Genomic DNA, 16115 nt, shown 5'->3' with positions numbered 1-16115 from the left:
CTGGGCATTGTCAAATTTGTATTTATGGGTTCAAAACAGAATTACTTTTTGTAGTTTCTTTTATATAATCATAATGAACTTTTTATTATAAGGGCAAGTTAAATTAGCGGGCATACTTATTTCATACTGACTAATTTGACATCGAATACTAAAGTAGCGTTCTTGGGAATGTCAGGAGGAGCACCGCGTTTACCATAGGCCAATGGTGCGGGAATCGTCAATTTACGTTCACCCCCAACCTTCATACCAGCAACACCAATATCCCAACCCTTGATCACTTCACCGCGTCCTAAGAGGAAGTTGAAAGGCTTGCCGCTAACATTCTTATCAAAGACTTTACCATTGGTAAGCTTGCCAATATAACGCATGCCAACCCTTTGACCGGCTTTGCAAGAGGCACCTTCACCAATCTTAACGTCTTCGATGATAAGGCCATTAGGGAGTTTGGTGACTTTGTTCTTCTTAGGTTCTTCCTTCTTCTTAGGTTCTTCCTTCTTCTTAGGTTCTTCCTTCTTCTTGGGTTCTTCCTTCTTCTTAGGTTCTTCCTTCTTCTTGGGTTCTTCCTTCTTCTTGGGTTCTTCCTTCTTCTTGGGTTCTTCCTTCTTCTTAGGTTCTTCCTTCTTCTTGGGTTCTTCCTTCTTGGCTTCAGCCTTTTGTTTTTTGAGAGGTTGCTCCTTAAATGAAAGGGCCTCAGCAGCACGCTTCTTATTGGTAGGTTTCTTATCTACTTCTTCTTCTTCCATATCACTAGCTTCTTCTTCCTCTTCATCACTCATAACTTCATCACTATCAATTTCTTCATCAGAAGAGCCTTGGGCATTCAAAAGCTCCTCTAATTCTTCCTTTGTGATATCCTTAGGTAAGCGTTTGATAAATTCATTGATATCCATAGAACCTTCGCTATCGCCGCTCTCGTCTTCTTCGTCATCTTCAGCTGATTCGTCTGTTTCTTCTTCCTCCTCCTCAGCAGATTCGACCTCATCAGAGGCCATTTCGTCATCGTCATCACTGAAGACATAGTTACCAGTTAAATGAACCAAATTATCACCTTTGACAAAGAATGTAACTTCTTCACCTTCAACGAAAGTGATATCCAAAGGTTGTTGCTCGACCTGTATAAATATGTCAGTGCTGAAACATTTTGGAAGAGGGCATAAGCTGAGCTACTTTAGCTTTACCTTGTTAGGAGCCAAAGTACAAAGAACAAATTGTTGTTGGTTAGCGCGAACATAAACTGAGGTACGCTGATTGTTTTTCACATCTTCAGTAAGAGAAGCCTAGAGACAATTTGAAACAGTGTCAGTTCCCACTACATTTTAAACGCATCCTTTCTAAATGTAAAAAATTAGGGTTTTATTTGGAGTTTTACCATAGCAACACGGAAAGGTGCAGCGACAACTTGTGAGTAGGTTGTGCCAGGTTTGACAGCTAGACCCCAGAATCCTTGAACGCTCATTTTATTAAGATTTTAGTTAAATAACGATAATCGTGGAGTGAAGCGTGAAAGAAAATACTTTTCTAAAGAAAAAGCGGGTCACACTTAAAGTCACGAAACCCATAGACCCCTTGGGTCTTAGCTTCTGTTTTTGTCTGTTCGTAAATTCAGGAGTGCGGATTTTTTGTACACGATAGCCCTAAGGTTAAACACGTCGCAAACAATGCAGCTGAATAAAAGTACAATTTTATTACAGAATCTATTTTAACCATTGTGATTTTCTTTAAATAAAGATTAATAAATAAAGGTTTTGTGTCTACAGCTCTTACTAATCGGTTTGTCAACAGTAAGTGGTAATTTGCCGGTGTTACTGATTTATATAAGTAGTAGTTGTGGTCTTGTCAGGTATAATTAGTGCTGGTTGGATTTATATTGCTGCAGGTATTGCTTTTACATCTTTCATATCCTTTCCTAAAAGGTTATTCAACTTTTCAACCCATTTTTGACTAAATTCATACAACCAAAGAGCATAAGTTAATGATTTATATTGCCACCAAGCATGAATTAGTTGTTTGAGAAGAGCAAAACTAAAGCCAGTAGACGATCTAATCTTGTCCAGGATATGCTTTTTGGTATCAAGCCAGACAGCTTTCGAACAGAAACTACCCATAATTACATAAGTCATACGATCATCCGCCACAGTATTAAGCTTTTCATCAACATGTCGTAGTAAATCATTGGTCTTTAGCAGTAAAAGCACGGGCCGTGGTAGTTTACCCAAGATATCTGTCACTTCATACAGATAAGTGAAGGCACCGTCGGATATACGACCAACTTCATCTTTTTGTCTCACACTATTCAAATCGGACTGACTGATAACATCCCATTCACGTCCAGTCAACATACAAGCGAAAAGCTGGTAAATATCAGTACCACCGACAAGGTAAGAATATTTACGAATGCCTTCTTCATCAGCTTTGATCAATGATGTCCATAGATGAGCATAGTTCGATCGCAGATCTTCTGATAATTCACGGTAAAGTCCATGGTCCAGCAAAACAAGATCAAAATTGTACTTAGAATGCTTAGGGTTTTTGGTTGGTCTGATGAAAACATTTCCAGGGTCTACATTTTTTAAAAGTACATGCGTTAGTAAGCTTTTCTATTTGGACAGAGGGTTCAGTTTACAGTTACTCACGAGGGTCGCAGTGCACAAAACCGTGTATGAAAATCATCTGAGAAAAGATTCTCGTAAGCTCTGCAGACACTACCTTGGGATCAATGTTATGCTGTTTCATGTATTCTAAATCATCTACTCTTGAGCCATGTATGACTAAATGTGAAAAGTATTTTTTTTTAGGGGAAAGAAAAAAAAAAAAAACTCTGCCTGACGATGAATGTATAGTTTACTTACATTCCATGCACATGATTCGTCTCTTGGCCCATATAACTTTAGGGACCACAAGAGAGGTGGTCTTATTTCTCAGATCTTCCGCGAAATTAGCTTCTACTCTTCTTGAATTTTCCGTTTCATGCACAAAGTCCAGCTCTTTAGGAACTGATTCTCTCATTTCCTCAGCAAACCAATCGAATCCGAAATCAGGAAAGACGCGCTTAACAATTTCAAGAATAAAAGAGACTGTATCCATATCCAATTTACAATATTCGTCAAGATAAGGATGCTGTAATTTAACAGCAACCCATCTATCCTCTTCATCGATACAATTTTTATCCAGATAATTTAGTCTGCTATTGCTTCGACTCACTTCCTCCTGCTGCTTAAGTTGCTCTAACATAAATTCGGATAAACGAGCTCGATGCACTTGAGCTAACGATGCAACCCCAATGGGTACCCAATCGAATTCATCAAAAATTTTTTCGATAGGCTGCCCAAAATCAGTTAAGAACAATTGTTTAATAGCTTCTGGTGGAGTCGGATCACAACGGTCCTGTAGCACACTCATGGTTTTACACCATTCCACGGGCAATAGATATTGCATGACAGAGATATGTTGGCCCAGCTTGACATATACACCGCCCAATTTTTGCACACCCGCTAAAACACGATTGGCGCATCGTTGATGACAAGCTCGTTTCGCTTCCTCTAATGTTTTTTCATCTGGATAATCTTTGGATAGCGTCTTATGATAGTCATATGCAACTTGGACACCTACAGCACCAGCGACAGCACAACGTTTGAGAGCATTGGCAACGTGACGAAATTGGTCGCTGGACTCATAAAGGACGGCACCACCAATACCAACGGTAGCAGTTGTGGCTAAGGTAATTATGGCAGCACCATTAATAATACGACGGACAAGTGATTTTCGTGGTTGCTGCTGTAGTTGCTTCTCTATAGTAGTGGTTGTATAATGCCGAATTGAGTAGATAGCTTTGGTTTTGTGACTTTGGATACAAGGCCTCGTTGTGAATGACAAAACTGGGTTGATTGCTAATCGCCTCGATACACATACTTTGCAATGCCTCGACAACAGTTGACTCTGCTTCATTGAGACTATAGAGTTTACAAAATGCAGTCGCTATTTTGCTAAAAGTGTGACAAGGGATCTTGATAAAATAAACAAAGAAGATGTACAAGCACTGTACAATTCTATGGGCTTGTCATTGGTTCCGAAGAATCTGTATGACTGAATTTGAAAAGAAGCATGATGATCGATTGACCATGTAATCAAAAACACACTGGAGCTTCTTACTTTTTCTAAAAAATCAGCGAAACCCTGGTATTTATAATCTTTCATCGTATACAGATGCCGAAGTGGGTCATAACTTCAATTTAAAGGATGCTATGATAGCACTCGTATATTAGCTGTATACGAAACTTTAGACTGTCTGTACAGTCTCATAAGAATAACGCATTCTCATTGGCTTATAATTTCAGGAACGACTCTCTTTATACCGTTATTGTTCGAAGCTGTCTCCTTACTGTTTACTAATTGAGGAAACCATTACACTCTCTTTTGGCCCTCTAATTGTAGCATGTTACGTTTGCATTTTTAGAAAGAAAAAAATAAATAAAAAACGCGGTTCTGATGTTGTTATGCTATAATGAATAATGCAGACATAATACTTCCACTATTTATCAAGCGTATAATCAACCATAGGAAGATTGTAAGAAAATCGCCGATGTTATGCTACAAAATGCCAGACATAATTCCTTGGACACATATTTTGCATCATTTTTATAGGCAGCAATACTGACGCTGTTTTTTTTTGGTTTTTTTGGTTTTTTTTTTTTTTTTTTTTTTTTTTTTTTTTGTATCTGCTCCACGAAGTAACGATGCCACAAGCATAATAAATGAGTTTACTCATTTAAGTCGTACTCTGCAATAATTACAGATTATGAAACTAAAAGCAAGTTGATTCTATATATTTATAAACAATTGAATACTGCCTGAACTGACCAAAGTTGAGCATAACAACATGATATCTCTGATAACCACGTCTAAACCAAAATTGTAGAAAATGTTTTAAGCGCCGGACTTTTCTTTGGAGATTTTTTCGGTTGCAACGATATTGCATCTTTACAAAGAGTTTGTAGCTAAAATGGAATAGCTTACATCTTTTTTAAGTATAAGAAATGATCATCAACAGTATTGCTTCAGCTTCTGGGATTGAGAATCCGCACCTTTTAGCGATGATTGCAGGAATGTGAATCAACTGTAACCCTTCTGAAGGTGTAGGATGGATAGGAGCTCTTTATACTCTGTCATTTTTGGTCATATCTATTATTGCTCACATAAAACACTACTATTCAATCACATCCCTATTCTAACCTTTTGTTATGCTGAAGAGGGAGATACTATTCTTTCCTCTGTCACGGTTTTTTGTTTCTCTTCCTTCGTCCTTTCAAACGGAAATTGTCCACATATGTAGTAACCTATTAACAAAGGGAAGCAAGAATACTCTTCGATCCTCAGTTAGGTCAGGTGCTAAATACGACTCTGTAAGAAAATTTTAATTAAGTTACATATTCAATTTTTTGTTCCTGAATTAACTCAAAAATGGAAGCTGTGTTTAATCCAGTGTGCCCATGGAACTACTACTTTGGACCAACCATAATACGTAACGCTTATATCAATTCAGACAATCAAATATAGCAACATTCTTATTATGACTATGGTATAAATGATTACTGAACTGCATAATGTTGTCAATCCGTATCAGGTCTCTTTGTTAGTTTAATAATGGAAATTGTATAAATGTTAATTGTGTGCTTAACGTTTTCCATTGTACGTATCTCAATTCCCTTTTCTTTTTTCTTTCTTCTTTTTACTTCATTTTCTATACTTCTACGCTACAGCCAGAACAAGAAAAGCCATGTTCAAATCAGCAACATTTTTGCTGGCCTTCAGTAGTTTATTATTTACATATTCTTTTGCTGCGTCAACACAGATTTATGGCAATCATCACTTGATTGCCTATGTAGTAGACTGGGTAAGACTTCAGCTCTCTTTTAACCACTGTAAGGATCCATTACTGAGGTTATTGTAACTCTGATAGGACTTTACGAACGAAATACCGTGGAGAAAATTGGATCATATTGCATACGCTTTTGCTGTGCCTGACGAGAATGGTAACTTGAAAGGTTATCAAGAAAGTCAATTACAGAAAGGTAAGCTTACGCTGATCATAATAAATAGTTGATTATTTGCGTGTTATTGATGATCTACCGAAATATTTTATAGTTGTTTCGGAAGCTCATACGCGAAATATTGGAGTTAGTATTGCTGTAGGAGGGTAAGTTAACCGTTATAGCTTTTTCGTGATGTTATCTGTCTATTGTATTTAGACGACAACCCTGCTTCGCCTTAGATGGACAGGCTCTCTATATTTCAGCAGCTTGGTAAAAAGCGCAGAAAGTCAGAAGAAATTTGCTGATAATCTGGTGGACATGGTACGAAAATATGAATTAAACGGCGTCAATTTAGATTGGGGTAAGAAGGAATGAGAAAAATATTTGAACGACATGATATTTGTTCGTGCCTAAGACAGACTTATCTGATGATAGAATATCCAAATGATCCTGATGGCATATCTTGTAACCAAAAGTGAGTAAACAACATAAAGGTCTATTTCCTCTCTGACACTAATAATACTGCTGCTAATTGGTAGGGATCCTCAAGATACAGACAACTTTTTGACTTTTATAAAACTGTTGAGGCAGCTACTCGATCAAGCTTTTCCTGAAGAACGCAAACTTATAACAGCTGCTGTTGGTGCTGGCGTGTTCAAGGGTGTGGATGGGAAGCCCATTTCTAGCCTTGACAGCGGATGGGCTACAGATATGGATGCATTCTATATCATGGTATGTCATTGATGGCTTATTCCCGCTGACAATTCGAATGCAAAAGTATTCTTTTTCTGAATACTTTACTCAATTACTGCCACATTGTTCAACCACAATTTTATCTAGGCTTACGACATCAATGGCTCTTGGTCAAATACTACTGCTGCCAATGCACCTCTTCATCTTGGAAAGACAGGAAATCAAGTCAGTGGCGAAACTGCTGTACAAGCCTGGATAAACGCTGGTATTCCGTCCAACCAAGTTTTCCTGGGTGTTCCTTTTTATGGCTATACCCAGAAGACAACCAAAAAAATGACCCGTAAAGCAGGTCTTTCCGTGCCATTAGATAGGAGTGTTCCTCAAATAAAAGGCGATCAATACGATAGCGTGGAAACTGACCCATGTCCGGGTGCCATAGGGTCCTATTCTGGCGAAATGCAATGGAGAACAATCAATCAAGTAGGCGCGGACCGTAATACCAATGGTTGGGCCACTTTCTGGGATAAAACCACAGATACGCCATTTTCTTATCATGCAGGTAATCGGCAGTTCGTTAGCTTCGATAATCCTAAATCTTTAGGATTGAAGACGCAATTTGTAAAGGAAAAGGCGCTAGGCGGAATGATGCTCTGGTCACTTGAAATGGACGACAGCAGTAATTCACTCTTAGAGTCCATGCAAAGTATTCGTTCTCTATGAGCTTAACTTACATTCTTAAGTATATTGAAAATTGTATTTGTATCTAGTATGTTTCTTTAGCCTAAATAAATTGCCATCAAAATCGCTAAAAGTCAATTTTGCTCTGCTGGACAGCAAATCAATGCAATAAATTCGGTAGCGATTCATTCTACCCAACTTGGCTTCATTACAACAAGATGAAACAAACTTCATGTATCATACTTAACCAAAAAAATATTGTAAAAGCAGAAGAAAAATCATACACTCCGTTTATAAAAGCAATTCTATCATTTGCTGCTTTTCTTTGCGTTCACTTAATGAAAGGCACATCAATTAAAACAACATTTACAACCAGCCGTTTGATGTAGAATCTATCAATTAGTTAAGCTTCACAACGCCCCTTGTTTGCCTATGATTGCCTATGATTGCCTATGGTAGTACCGAAGGACAGTTACAATGGATAATTTTTCCTATACTACAGAGATAAGCTCAAAAACCTTAGCATAAATAGTACAATTGGCTATTGATTTTAACAAACGGGAAAATATATGATGATAGTCTTCTTTTTTCTTTTTCTCAGATTGTCTCCAGTTTCGAAATCGTATAGTAATGAATAGTTTGTCCTCATTAACCATTTATTCGAAATAGTGGCTATGAGCAACGGAATGATTGAACATTTCTTCAAAGTGGTTTTGTCTTTTGAAATTCGATTGACCAGATATATAAAAGCCGAGCAAATGTGCTATTTCCTTGTTTGTGTCCCTCGATCATATTTAAATATGCAGATTACCGACTTTTTGGTAAAAGTTAGTTTAAACAAATTACTTATGATAACATAAAAGTACAGAGAGAGAAAGAGCCAGTATATCTGGAAGGGTAGTTGATACACTGTAATTTGTTAGTTGGTTCCTCCTATAACCAACATACCAAGAAATAGATAAAAATAAATCAGGAAACGAGCACATTTTTAATGACACAAAAAAAAAAAAAAAAACCCACAATTTGCTATGCTTGACATAAATTTTCGCTAAGAATATAATAAATGGTTGCAACATGAAAAGTGGAATGGCTGAGAGGAAGTTAGCTCGCCGAGATAAAGTTTGAAAAAGTACAGCGAATATAATAGTAATCAGATAGTCATTGTTACTCATTTTCCTAATGTTATTGCAGCTTCCAAGGTTACGTGAATTAATAAAGCGTATGATCGCGTGTATCCAGCCGCACCTCCCTCCTTAAGCGTACACAACATTTTGCTTATCCAGTAGTTATGTGTTTATCATTTTTTGCTATTTTAAACTGCGATTTTTGCAAAGAGCTTCATAATATTTTAGCCTAACCTATCATATTTCCAGCTATCGCTTGATAAGGATCACTTTATTAGAGACTATTTGTTCATTGAAGGCTTACCTTTACCAGAAAAATAGTACGGCAGAACTAGCATCATGCTTCTTTCTGAGTAAAGGCAATATGGGGTTTTGACTGATACGTTTTCGGCCAAATCAGAGAGGCAAAACCTAGGACATTGATGAGTAAACAGGCAGCACATAGTAGTTTTTTCTTTAAAAGTTGTATCGGTAGAGAGAAGCTTAATATTGTCTATAGGCTGAATTTCCTACTTTTTTATTGGTAATCACTCGGAGTATACAACATCAAATTTATCTTTTCATTCTATATGATTACTTCACTGAAAGTCAGATGAAAGCATTTTCTTAGCTCTTTGTCCTTAGGAAACTTGTTTTCTTTACATAGAACAATAAGTATAAAATCTATGTCAGCATCTAATTAGTGACACAAATGCAAAAATGTTTTCTGAATAATACTTACTTTCAACGGCTGTCACGCACTCACTGTATTAGCTGAATGCATGATTCGCTATTAGTTCTAAATTATCTATTATTTAGAGTATATACTAGGGTTGCTTATACGGCATAGGAAGTAGATAAAGATGCAATAAGACTAATTTACTGTACTTGGTGGTTTAGAATTGTTACGTATTGGTAAGACACACTAGCCAGGGAAGCAAAGACACGGACATTGATTTAAAAGAAGTATCTTACGAACACTGCAGAATTTTTTTATTCTTTTTATTTTAAGGGATAGATAGTTGGACTCAATTGACAAAAAACCCTTATTTGCTCTTCTGGCCGGCATGCGTGTTACATGCGATTTTAACTTTTCCTACACTTCCCCCTTCTTTTCAATTTCCCCCTTGCTTTTCATAATAGTATAATAGCCAGTAGCAACAGAGATTCATGCTAACAAGAAAGCCGTCTATCAGTTTGATCCTCGAACCCTAGTAGTACAAGAAGAAACATGCATTTGATTATGTTAAACATAGTATGTATACTTTAATACTCTACAATTATGACTGTTATTACTTGAGTTATGTACACTGTCAATATAACGAAAAATTACATCTATCACTAGTTATGAACCTTCATGTAAATGACAATAATAGAAAGATATAAGTAATTATTTAAAGCCCTACTTCGGCTGATAATGGTCTAAAATATGCATGCATGCTAGATAAATTCTCCTTGAATGTTGCCATATGAAAGTAAAATTAAAAAAGTCGATTAGCCATAAGTAGAAATAAGCTGCATTTGCACGGCCTCAACAGAACTAGCTCTATAATTGAAACGTAACTATAATGGAAGTGTAGGTAAGTTTAGCATTTGAAACATGTTATAACTTTGGTTTTGCCAAGTTGCTTGTTGTTGCATTTGAGGTTCGATACTGACGTATTTGATTTGCAAGAGGCCGTAGACCAAGCCTTTCTCATATTGCCTTTAAATTAACGTTTCCCAGCACATGAGTAAAGCTAGGAGAGATTAAAAAAAAAAAAGAAAACTGATACTACGTACATGTACAAACGCGGAAGCAACACCGCAACATGCAGCTTGTATTGTTGATGGCACGAATTCCCATAAAAAGGTAAAATGCAATCAATGAGTAACTTTCTCATTCATGGATCTCCTCACTTGTCAAATTATACCTTTAAGGGGCTAACCCAAAAAGTATCGAAAGCAAATTCCGAAAATCATATATAAATACCCTACAAGTACGCGGTCCCGCTTATTCGAATAATATCCTCTTCTTAGTCTATATAACTATACCATACCTCTCTACATTCAATACTTTAGATGACCGGTATAACTCCTCATTCACTATTTGAGAGCCCCTCTTTTCTACAAAAACTTTTAAAACGAAAACCAGAATCAAAATATGCAATTAGACCTTTGTATACAGCAGACATTATTACTGAAGAAAGACCTTGGAGGAAACAGATCCAAGCTGCTAAAAAAGCTGCAACAACTTATACATTCCAACCGATATGTCAGAAAAGAATAACCAAGACATACAACATGCAGCAACAGTCATCGCCTATCACAACTCCTTCTGCATCCTTACTTACCAATGATTCATCCTTATCAGATTCAGTTGTTATTACTCCTGAGCATTTCAGTTCAATACCTCTCAGTCACCAACGACAACGATCTCCACCTCCTTCACCACGTCGTAAACGTCCTTTAAGCTCCGAGTTCCTACTCAGACTCATGGATCAACAACTGATGAAGCAGCAACAATTTGAGCAACAAAAGATAGCACATGCATTGCTGTCAACGAAAAAAACAACGCCTACAATAACTAAATCTCTCTCAACATCCACATCATCCTCCGCGTCCGGTCAGTCTCGTTTAAACAAATTGATCAGCCAAAACAAGCCGCTTTTAACCCCATCTATATCCATGTCACTTCCGAGTCGTCGCAACAGCCAGCAGTCTCAGAAACGACAAAAAAGCAACAAATCAAGTTTATTGCAAAATAAAAGATCATTTCCTTCGAGCAATAGCAATAGCAGCAGCAGCAGCAGCAGCAGCTACAGTGGTCATTTGACCAGCAATAGTAGTAACAGTATCAAAGCAGCCATGGCTGCGTTCTCTGCTATGCCTTATGTATTATCGCAAGATAACGATGAACAAGACCGTTTGGTTGCACAGCATTATCTTTTACGAACTGCCTTTGGATCTGACTTCAAGTCACCTGTCAAATCCCAACTTCAGAAAGGAATAATCGTGTTAGACATTGGCTGTGGTCCAGGCACCTGGACCATGGAAATGAGCACTGCTTTTCCTAAATCCACTTTCATCGGTGTTGACCAGCACGCCTATTTTCCAAAAGATATCAAGCCTCGCAATTGCCATTTCCGGACATGTGCATCACTCGCCGTAGAGCGACAACAGCAGCAACAGCAGTTACAGTTAAATAACCATAGTCATTTGCAAAATGGCGGTCATCATGACGCAAGTGAAGAAGATACCCATGACGACTGTGAGAAACTTTTAGTATTACCTTTCCCCGATAACAGTATTGACTACATATATCAGCGTGACATGAATTGGGCTTTGATGGGTCAAACATGGCAGCCCCTTTTATTGGAATGCTTGCGTGTCTTGAAGCCAGGCGGTTGGATAGAATTCGTTGAACCCGTAAAGTATTCCAAACGATTTTTTTCTTTTTCTTTTATCTGCTACACTATACGGTCATTTTCCTTTTATTCTAACAATGTTCGTTCTTTTTTTTTGTTACTAGGATCTTGAAACTCAAAATAGTCTTGAAAGTGAATACCTCATGAACGATCAATTGATCACGGGCTTAACATTGCGTCAACAAGACCCTTATGCCGCTCATCGATTGCCCACAATGCTTGCGATCAATGGCTTTTGTCACGTTGAAGATTTTGGTGAAAGTTTGCCCTTGGGCTGGGGCTTTTCGCACAGTGCACCTGCTTCCAAGACAAACAGTGTTGTGATGGAGACCAACCTATCTTCTGAAAAGAATGCGGCAGACCAAGCATCGGAAAAGTGTACGAAGCAACAAAAAGGAAGCACTACTTGTTCTGAATTTGCACGTGCTGTGTCGAGTCAATATCTCTTCTTCTTAAAGTCCTTAAAACCCTGGTTATCAACGGTTATGAACCTTGGTTCCGATGAATACGACAATCACATCAATAGCCTGCCCGAAGAATGGAAGCGTGCCAAGACATATATCAATTGGCATACCATCATCGCTCAGAAACCTTACATGTAAAGACACTCCGCCTCCCTTTCTATATAACAGTCTACTCTTCTGCTCCCCTCTGTGTCTGGATACGGATATCATGTTGATCATGTATTCTTTGCTTTGGAAACTGTACTTTGAAAGCCTTGCAGCAGTAACACTTTTGTATATACAATCACTATTCCTCTCCTTATCTCTTCATATTTATACATATAGCCACTTCCCCTTTTTTTTAAGAAAATTTTCCTCCAAGTTCTGTATGTCGCTTGAATCATAATAAAATGAACATGCATTGCACAGTTTGATGCCTCCCCCCCCTTTGTCCGTATGTTTATTTAGGATCATTAAACAGTTTCTTTATTTGTTGTTGATTAGGATGATGCTTTCGTGTAGACTAAAATGATGACAGCCATATTCATTGGCCAATAAACTGTACAGAGAAAAGTTAAAAACCAAGCTCCCACGACATGATAATCTGATAAAATGGAACTGAGTATATCCGTTAAGGACATGTGAGTGACCCAACTGAATATTTGGGCTAGACCCACAGGGGATAAGAGTAACAATACAGCAGTTTGAGCAGCCTTGTAGATTGAAGAAGCACCAAAAGAAGGTTGAGCGAGGCTGTACGGGATCAAAATAAGGATAGCGGTTGCGACACCTAATGTAAAGTTAAGCAGTGAGACGGTGGCTATAACTAGGGCGCTATAGGCAAGGCAGAATGATTTCAATATGGTGCCATCGTGTTCAGGAGATTGACTTTTGTTGATCCATAGAATACAAGAAACTATGGTGATGATAAATACAGCTACTGATATACCATACTGTACTTCAACGGCCTAACGAGAAAGAATAAAGCTTAATTTTTTATTTTTTTTTTTTTTCTATAGAACTTAAAAATTTTTTTGGTGATCGAACCTCTAAAGCCGCCCCACCCCCCCCCTATCCCAACCCCCTTAAACACAGATAGTACTATGATTTATTACCTCATTCTCTTTTAAATGGCCAAGGTAATTCCATCCAAAGCTAGGTTGCAGAATATTGAAGATAACAAGTCCTGCCATATGGACGATGATCATAATAGTGAAGGGAAACCGTATATGGCGTTTTTTCAATGAATAAGCAGGCGGTACCATTCCGGCTATTTTTGAAGCTGTGGCATCTGTAGAGGTACCTGCTGATAGGTTATCAAGGGTCTGCTTCTTTGTACCCAAATAATACAATGATAATGACTGAAAGATAAGCGCACAAGCAAACAGAGCGACAGGAGGCATATACTGGCTGATAGACACATAGCGATAGGGGTGCGGTAGTAAGTAGAAAAAGAAAGATTGATGAAAGTGTTCTAGCAGATTGTTTAAACTTCTGAAAGTGGATTCCACAAGTCTAATAGATAATGAATTCGTATAAGGCTCAAATTTGACGAGCTTCCTCGTGTTTTCATAGATAATACTCATGCTTACTTTCCGATACGGTTGAAGCCAAACAATTGATGCAAATGTTCAGAGCCTACAATGCCGTGAATGGTTACAGCATCGATTGCATAGCTAATTATAATCGACTCAGCAGGTTGATTCTCAAACAGTTATCGATAAAACGATCAACTTACCGCAAATAAAGGCCAGCTTCACTTGATGGCTTGCCCAAGACAAGGTACTTCATGCTTTGTAGCAAATGATATAATGATCCCAAATAAGGACCATACTGATGACTTTCAAAGGGGTGTTTTGCTGTATCATGAAGTGTAACACGCATTGGTGGACCTGTTCTACCTGCAATGGCTATCATGGTGTTAACCAAGTCCAAATTAGGTAGTTGCCCGTTGACACCCTCTGTTTGAATGAAATAGTAATTAATTCCTATAGAAGGTCCCATCATCTCTGAAATTCATAAACTCAATGAACTAACCAAAAAATATGCCCAAAGTTTCATAATCTTGTGTTCCAGGAAAATCAAGATGAACGACTCCTTGTACTGCTCCAGATCGAGGCATGACAATAGAAGAAAACTCATCTATATGCATTAACTTTTTTTGATTAATATCCAATTTTTTTGTGTCTTGTCTCATAACGTGACATCTCCTTGATGATAACTTACCATTCTGAACAGTGCCATGATAGGCGTCTAACCAGGCTTGTGTTCCGTGAATTCCTTCATCAGCAATCAATAGTATCACATCTTTTGCCCAATATACATTTCTTTTGAACAACTTTGCCAGTGATAGCAGTAGAGCAATACCATTTGTATTAACTGCGCAGAAGACGAAGCAGAAGTAAGGTGTGCTAAGTATATTCTTTCAAATGCACATACGTTCATTAACTTACATTCACCGGTTCTTGACTTCCATGATGCACTCAATATCAATGCCTCTTTACCATCACTACGCGGTGCTCTATTTATAGCGAAAGTATTGACGCCCTAAATCATTTATCAGTGTAAGACTTTTTCTTTTTTTTCTTTTTTTTTTTGGGTGATTTAATGAAGCTGCATCAGGTATGTACGTTGTAGTTACCGTTTTGGGTTCTTTTCCGTCCACAACGAAATGCTGTACTGCTGATACAAACCCGGATTTTCTAAATTCCTGTTGTATAAAGTTGGCTCGACTAAGTTTCAAAAAAGGTTTAGTAATGTATTAGGGTATACACTATTGATCTCTATGAAAAAAAAAAGTGGTTTTTCGACTTTTACGTTTCGCTGTCTAGACCTTGGATGTGTATCAATTTCTGACGGAAATCTTCCGCTGTTCGTACATCGTTGTATCCATATTCTAAATTAACCTACGTTTTTCAAAAGGAGGAATGAGAGGCATTATTTATGCTAATCCATATAAAGTGAGAGTGTATTCTGTATTGCCGCTCTACCTGCCCCGGTAACAAAGCATTCTCAGAGATATAGGTTCGTTTGCTATATCCATCGTATGGCAACAACAATAGCCAAGCAATAGCTATAAAGAAGAGCAAAAAGCTGGCAATACCAAACTTGCTTAATCTCTGACCATCCTTGGTACGTTGTTCATTTACGTTTGGATGGTATGCAACTGTACCTGACAATGGGAATAAACTTTTGTAAGGTATTGACCATCCTCATTCGCTTTTGCGGATCATATTTATACGCTCTCGCCTTTCTGGCTGCCAGCTTCTCTGCTAGTTTACTGAGAAGCATCGATGACTCAGAAGTTCAGAATGTCTCTTTAGAGTTCTCTGAAGTTGCGGCTATCAGAAAAACTGCTCCTTCACTTCATTATGCCGTTTGGTTTGGTGCAGTCGCGCCAATTAAAACACAGCAGTAAAACGAGTTTTCTTTTCGTTTTACCCCTTTCTTTCATTTTTCCATTCTTTTCCTAATGACGAGCCAACATATCCTACTCCCTTGACATACTCGTGGTTATAGCCATACATGAAGCTTTTGACAAATTTAGCTTACAGTTTGATGAAGGACAGTGTTTCTTTGAGAGGGATGGTGAGTTTGCGTCGCTACGTCGTGCCTAGGATCTATACTCTTTACCCCACCATCACAAAAAAAAAACCCTGTCACTGGCTGCCCTGTGGATTTGACCCTTGGTGTCAGCCGTCAGCAGCGGGGAAGGTTCAACATTGGCCGCCACATCCACACCATCCTTACGAGTTGTCCGTA

General features: G+C 38.0%; 5 protein-coding genes across 5 annotated transcripts; 2 read left to right on the top strand and 3 right to left on the bottom strand.

The window, feature by feature from the left end:
* BDF20DRAFT_892796 (uncharacterized protein) lies at nt 1–551 on the bottom strand. The gene has a single exon (XM_053082312.1). The coding sequence runs from the start codon at nt 366–368 to the stop codon at nt 117–119; it is 252 nt and encodes an 83-aa protein (XP_052932230.1). The 5' UTR covers nt 369–551; the 3' UTR covers nt 1–116.
* Nucleotides 552–1688: 1137 nt separating this feature from the next.
* BDF20DRAFT_892792 (ABC1 family-domain-containing protein) lies at nt 1689–4177 on the bottom strand. Its single transcript, XM_053082311.1, has 3 exons — nt 2850–4177; nt 2634–2768; nt 1689–2560 (listed from the first exon to the last, which is right to left on the bottom strand). Exons 1-3 carry the CDS (start codon nt 3943–3945, stop codon nt 1863–1865), a joined length of 1929 nt encoding a protein of 642 aa, XP_052932229.1. The 5' UTR covers nt 3946–4177; the 3' UTR covers nt 1689–1862.
* Nucleotides 4178–5773: 1596 nt separating this feature from the next.
* BDF20DRAFT_827387 (glycoside hydrolase superfamily) lies at nt 5774–7442 on the top strand (the record flags this gene model as incomplete). Its single annotated transcript, XM_053078161.1, has 7 exons — nt 5774–5890; nt 5957–6068; nt 6142–6193; nt 6269–6390; nt 6465–6504; nt 6569–6761; nt 6870–7442. 7 exons carry the CDS (start codon nt 5774–5776, stop codon nt 7440–7442), a joined length of 1209 nt encoding a protein of 402 aa, XP_052932228.1.
* Nucleotides 7443–11368: 3926 nt separating this feature from the next.
* On the top strand, nt 11369–12512 carry BDF20DRAFT_827429 (S-adenosyl-L-methionine-dependent methyltransferase; the record flags this gene model as incomplete). Its single annotated transcript, XM_053078163.1, has 4 exons — nt 11369–11650; nt 11759–11911; nt 12015–12225; nt 12277–12512. 4 exons carry the CDS (start codon nt 11369–11371, stop codon nt 12510–12512), a joined length of 882 nt encoding a protein of 293 aa, XP_052932227.1.
* Nucleotides 12513–12853: 341 nt separating this feature from the next.
* On the bottom strand, nt 12854–15644 carry BDF20DRAFT_827271 (Gaa1-like protein; the record flags this gene model as incomplete). The annotated part of the gene is made up of 11 exons (XM_053078147.1): nt 12854–13321; nt 13469–13763; nt 13946–14029; nt 14092–14341; nt 14391–14495; nt 14580–14732; nt 14807–14900; nt 14995–15085; nt 15171–15259; nt 15344–15446; nt 15526–15644. The coding sequence occupies 11 exons, from the start codon at nt 15642–15644 to the stop codon at nt 12854–12856; spliced, it is 1851 nt and encodes a 616-aa protein (XP_052932226.1).
* Between the last annotated feature and the right edge of the window lie 471 nt (nt 15645–16115).

The sequence above is a fragment of the Mycotypha africana genome (genome assembly GCF_025528875.1).
Source record: "Mycotypha africana strain NRRL 2978 chromosome Unknown BDF20scaffold_11, whole genome shotgun sequence".
Taxonomy (NCBI): Eukaryota; Fungi; Mucoromycota; class Mucoromycetes; order Mucorales; family Mycotyphaceae; genus Mycotypha; species Mycotypha africana.
The sequence above is the reverse complement of the archived record's forward strand: the minus strand, read 5'-3'. Positions and strand labels throughout refer to the sequence as shown.

Bases quoted from the DNA above. Each gene is read 5' to 3' on its own strand.
- BDF20DRAFT_892796 (XM_053082312.1), bottom strand. From the start codon at position 368: ATGCGTTATATTGGCAAGCTTACCAATGGTAAAGTCTTTGATAAGAAT.
- BDF20DRAFT_892792 (XM_053082311.1), bottom strand. From the start codon at position 3,945: ATGAAGCAGAGTCAACTGTTGTCGAGGCATTGCAAAGTATGTGTATCG. The intron at 2,769-2,849 runs GTAAGTAAACTA...TTTCACATTTAG, and splicing joins ACGAATCATGTGCATGGAAT to TCATACATGGCTCAAGAGTA. The intron at 2,561-2,633 runs GTGAGTAACTGT...TAAAAAATGTAG, and splicing joins TTTTGTGCACTGCGACCCTC to ACCCTGGAAATGTTTTCATC.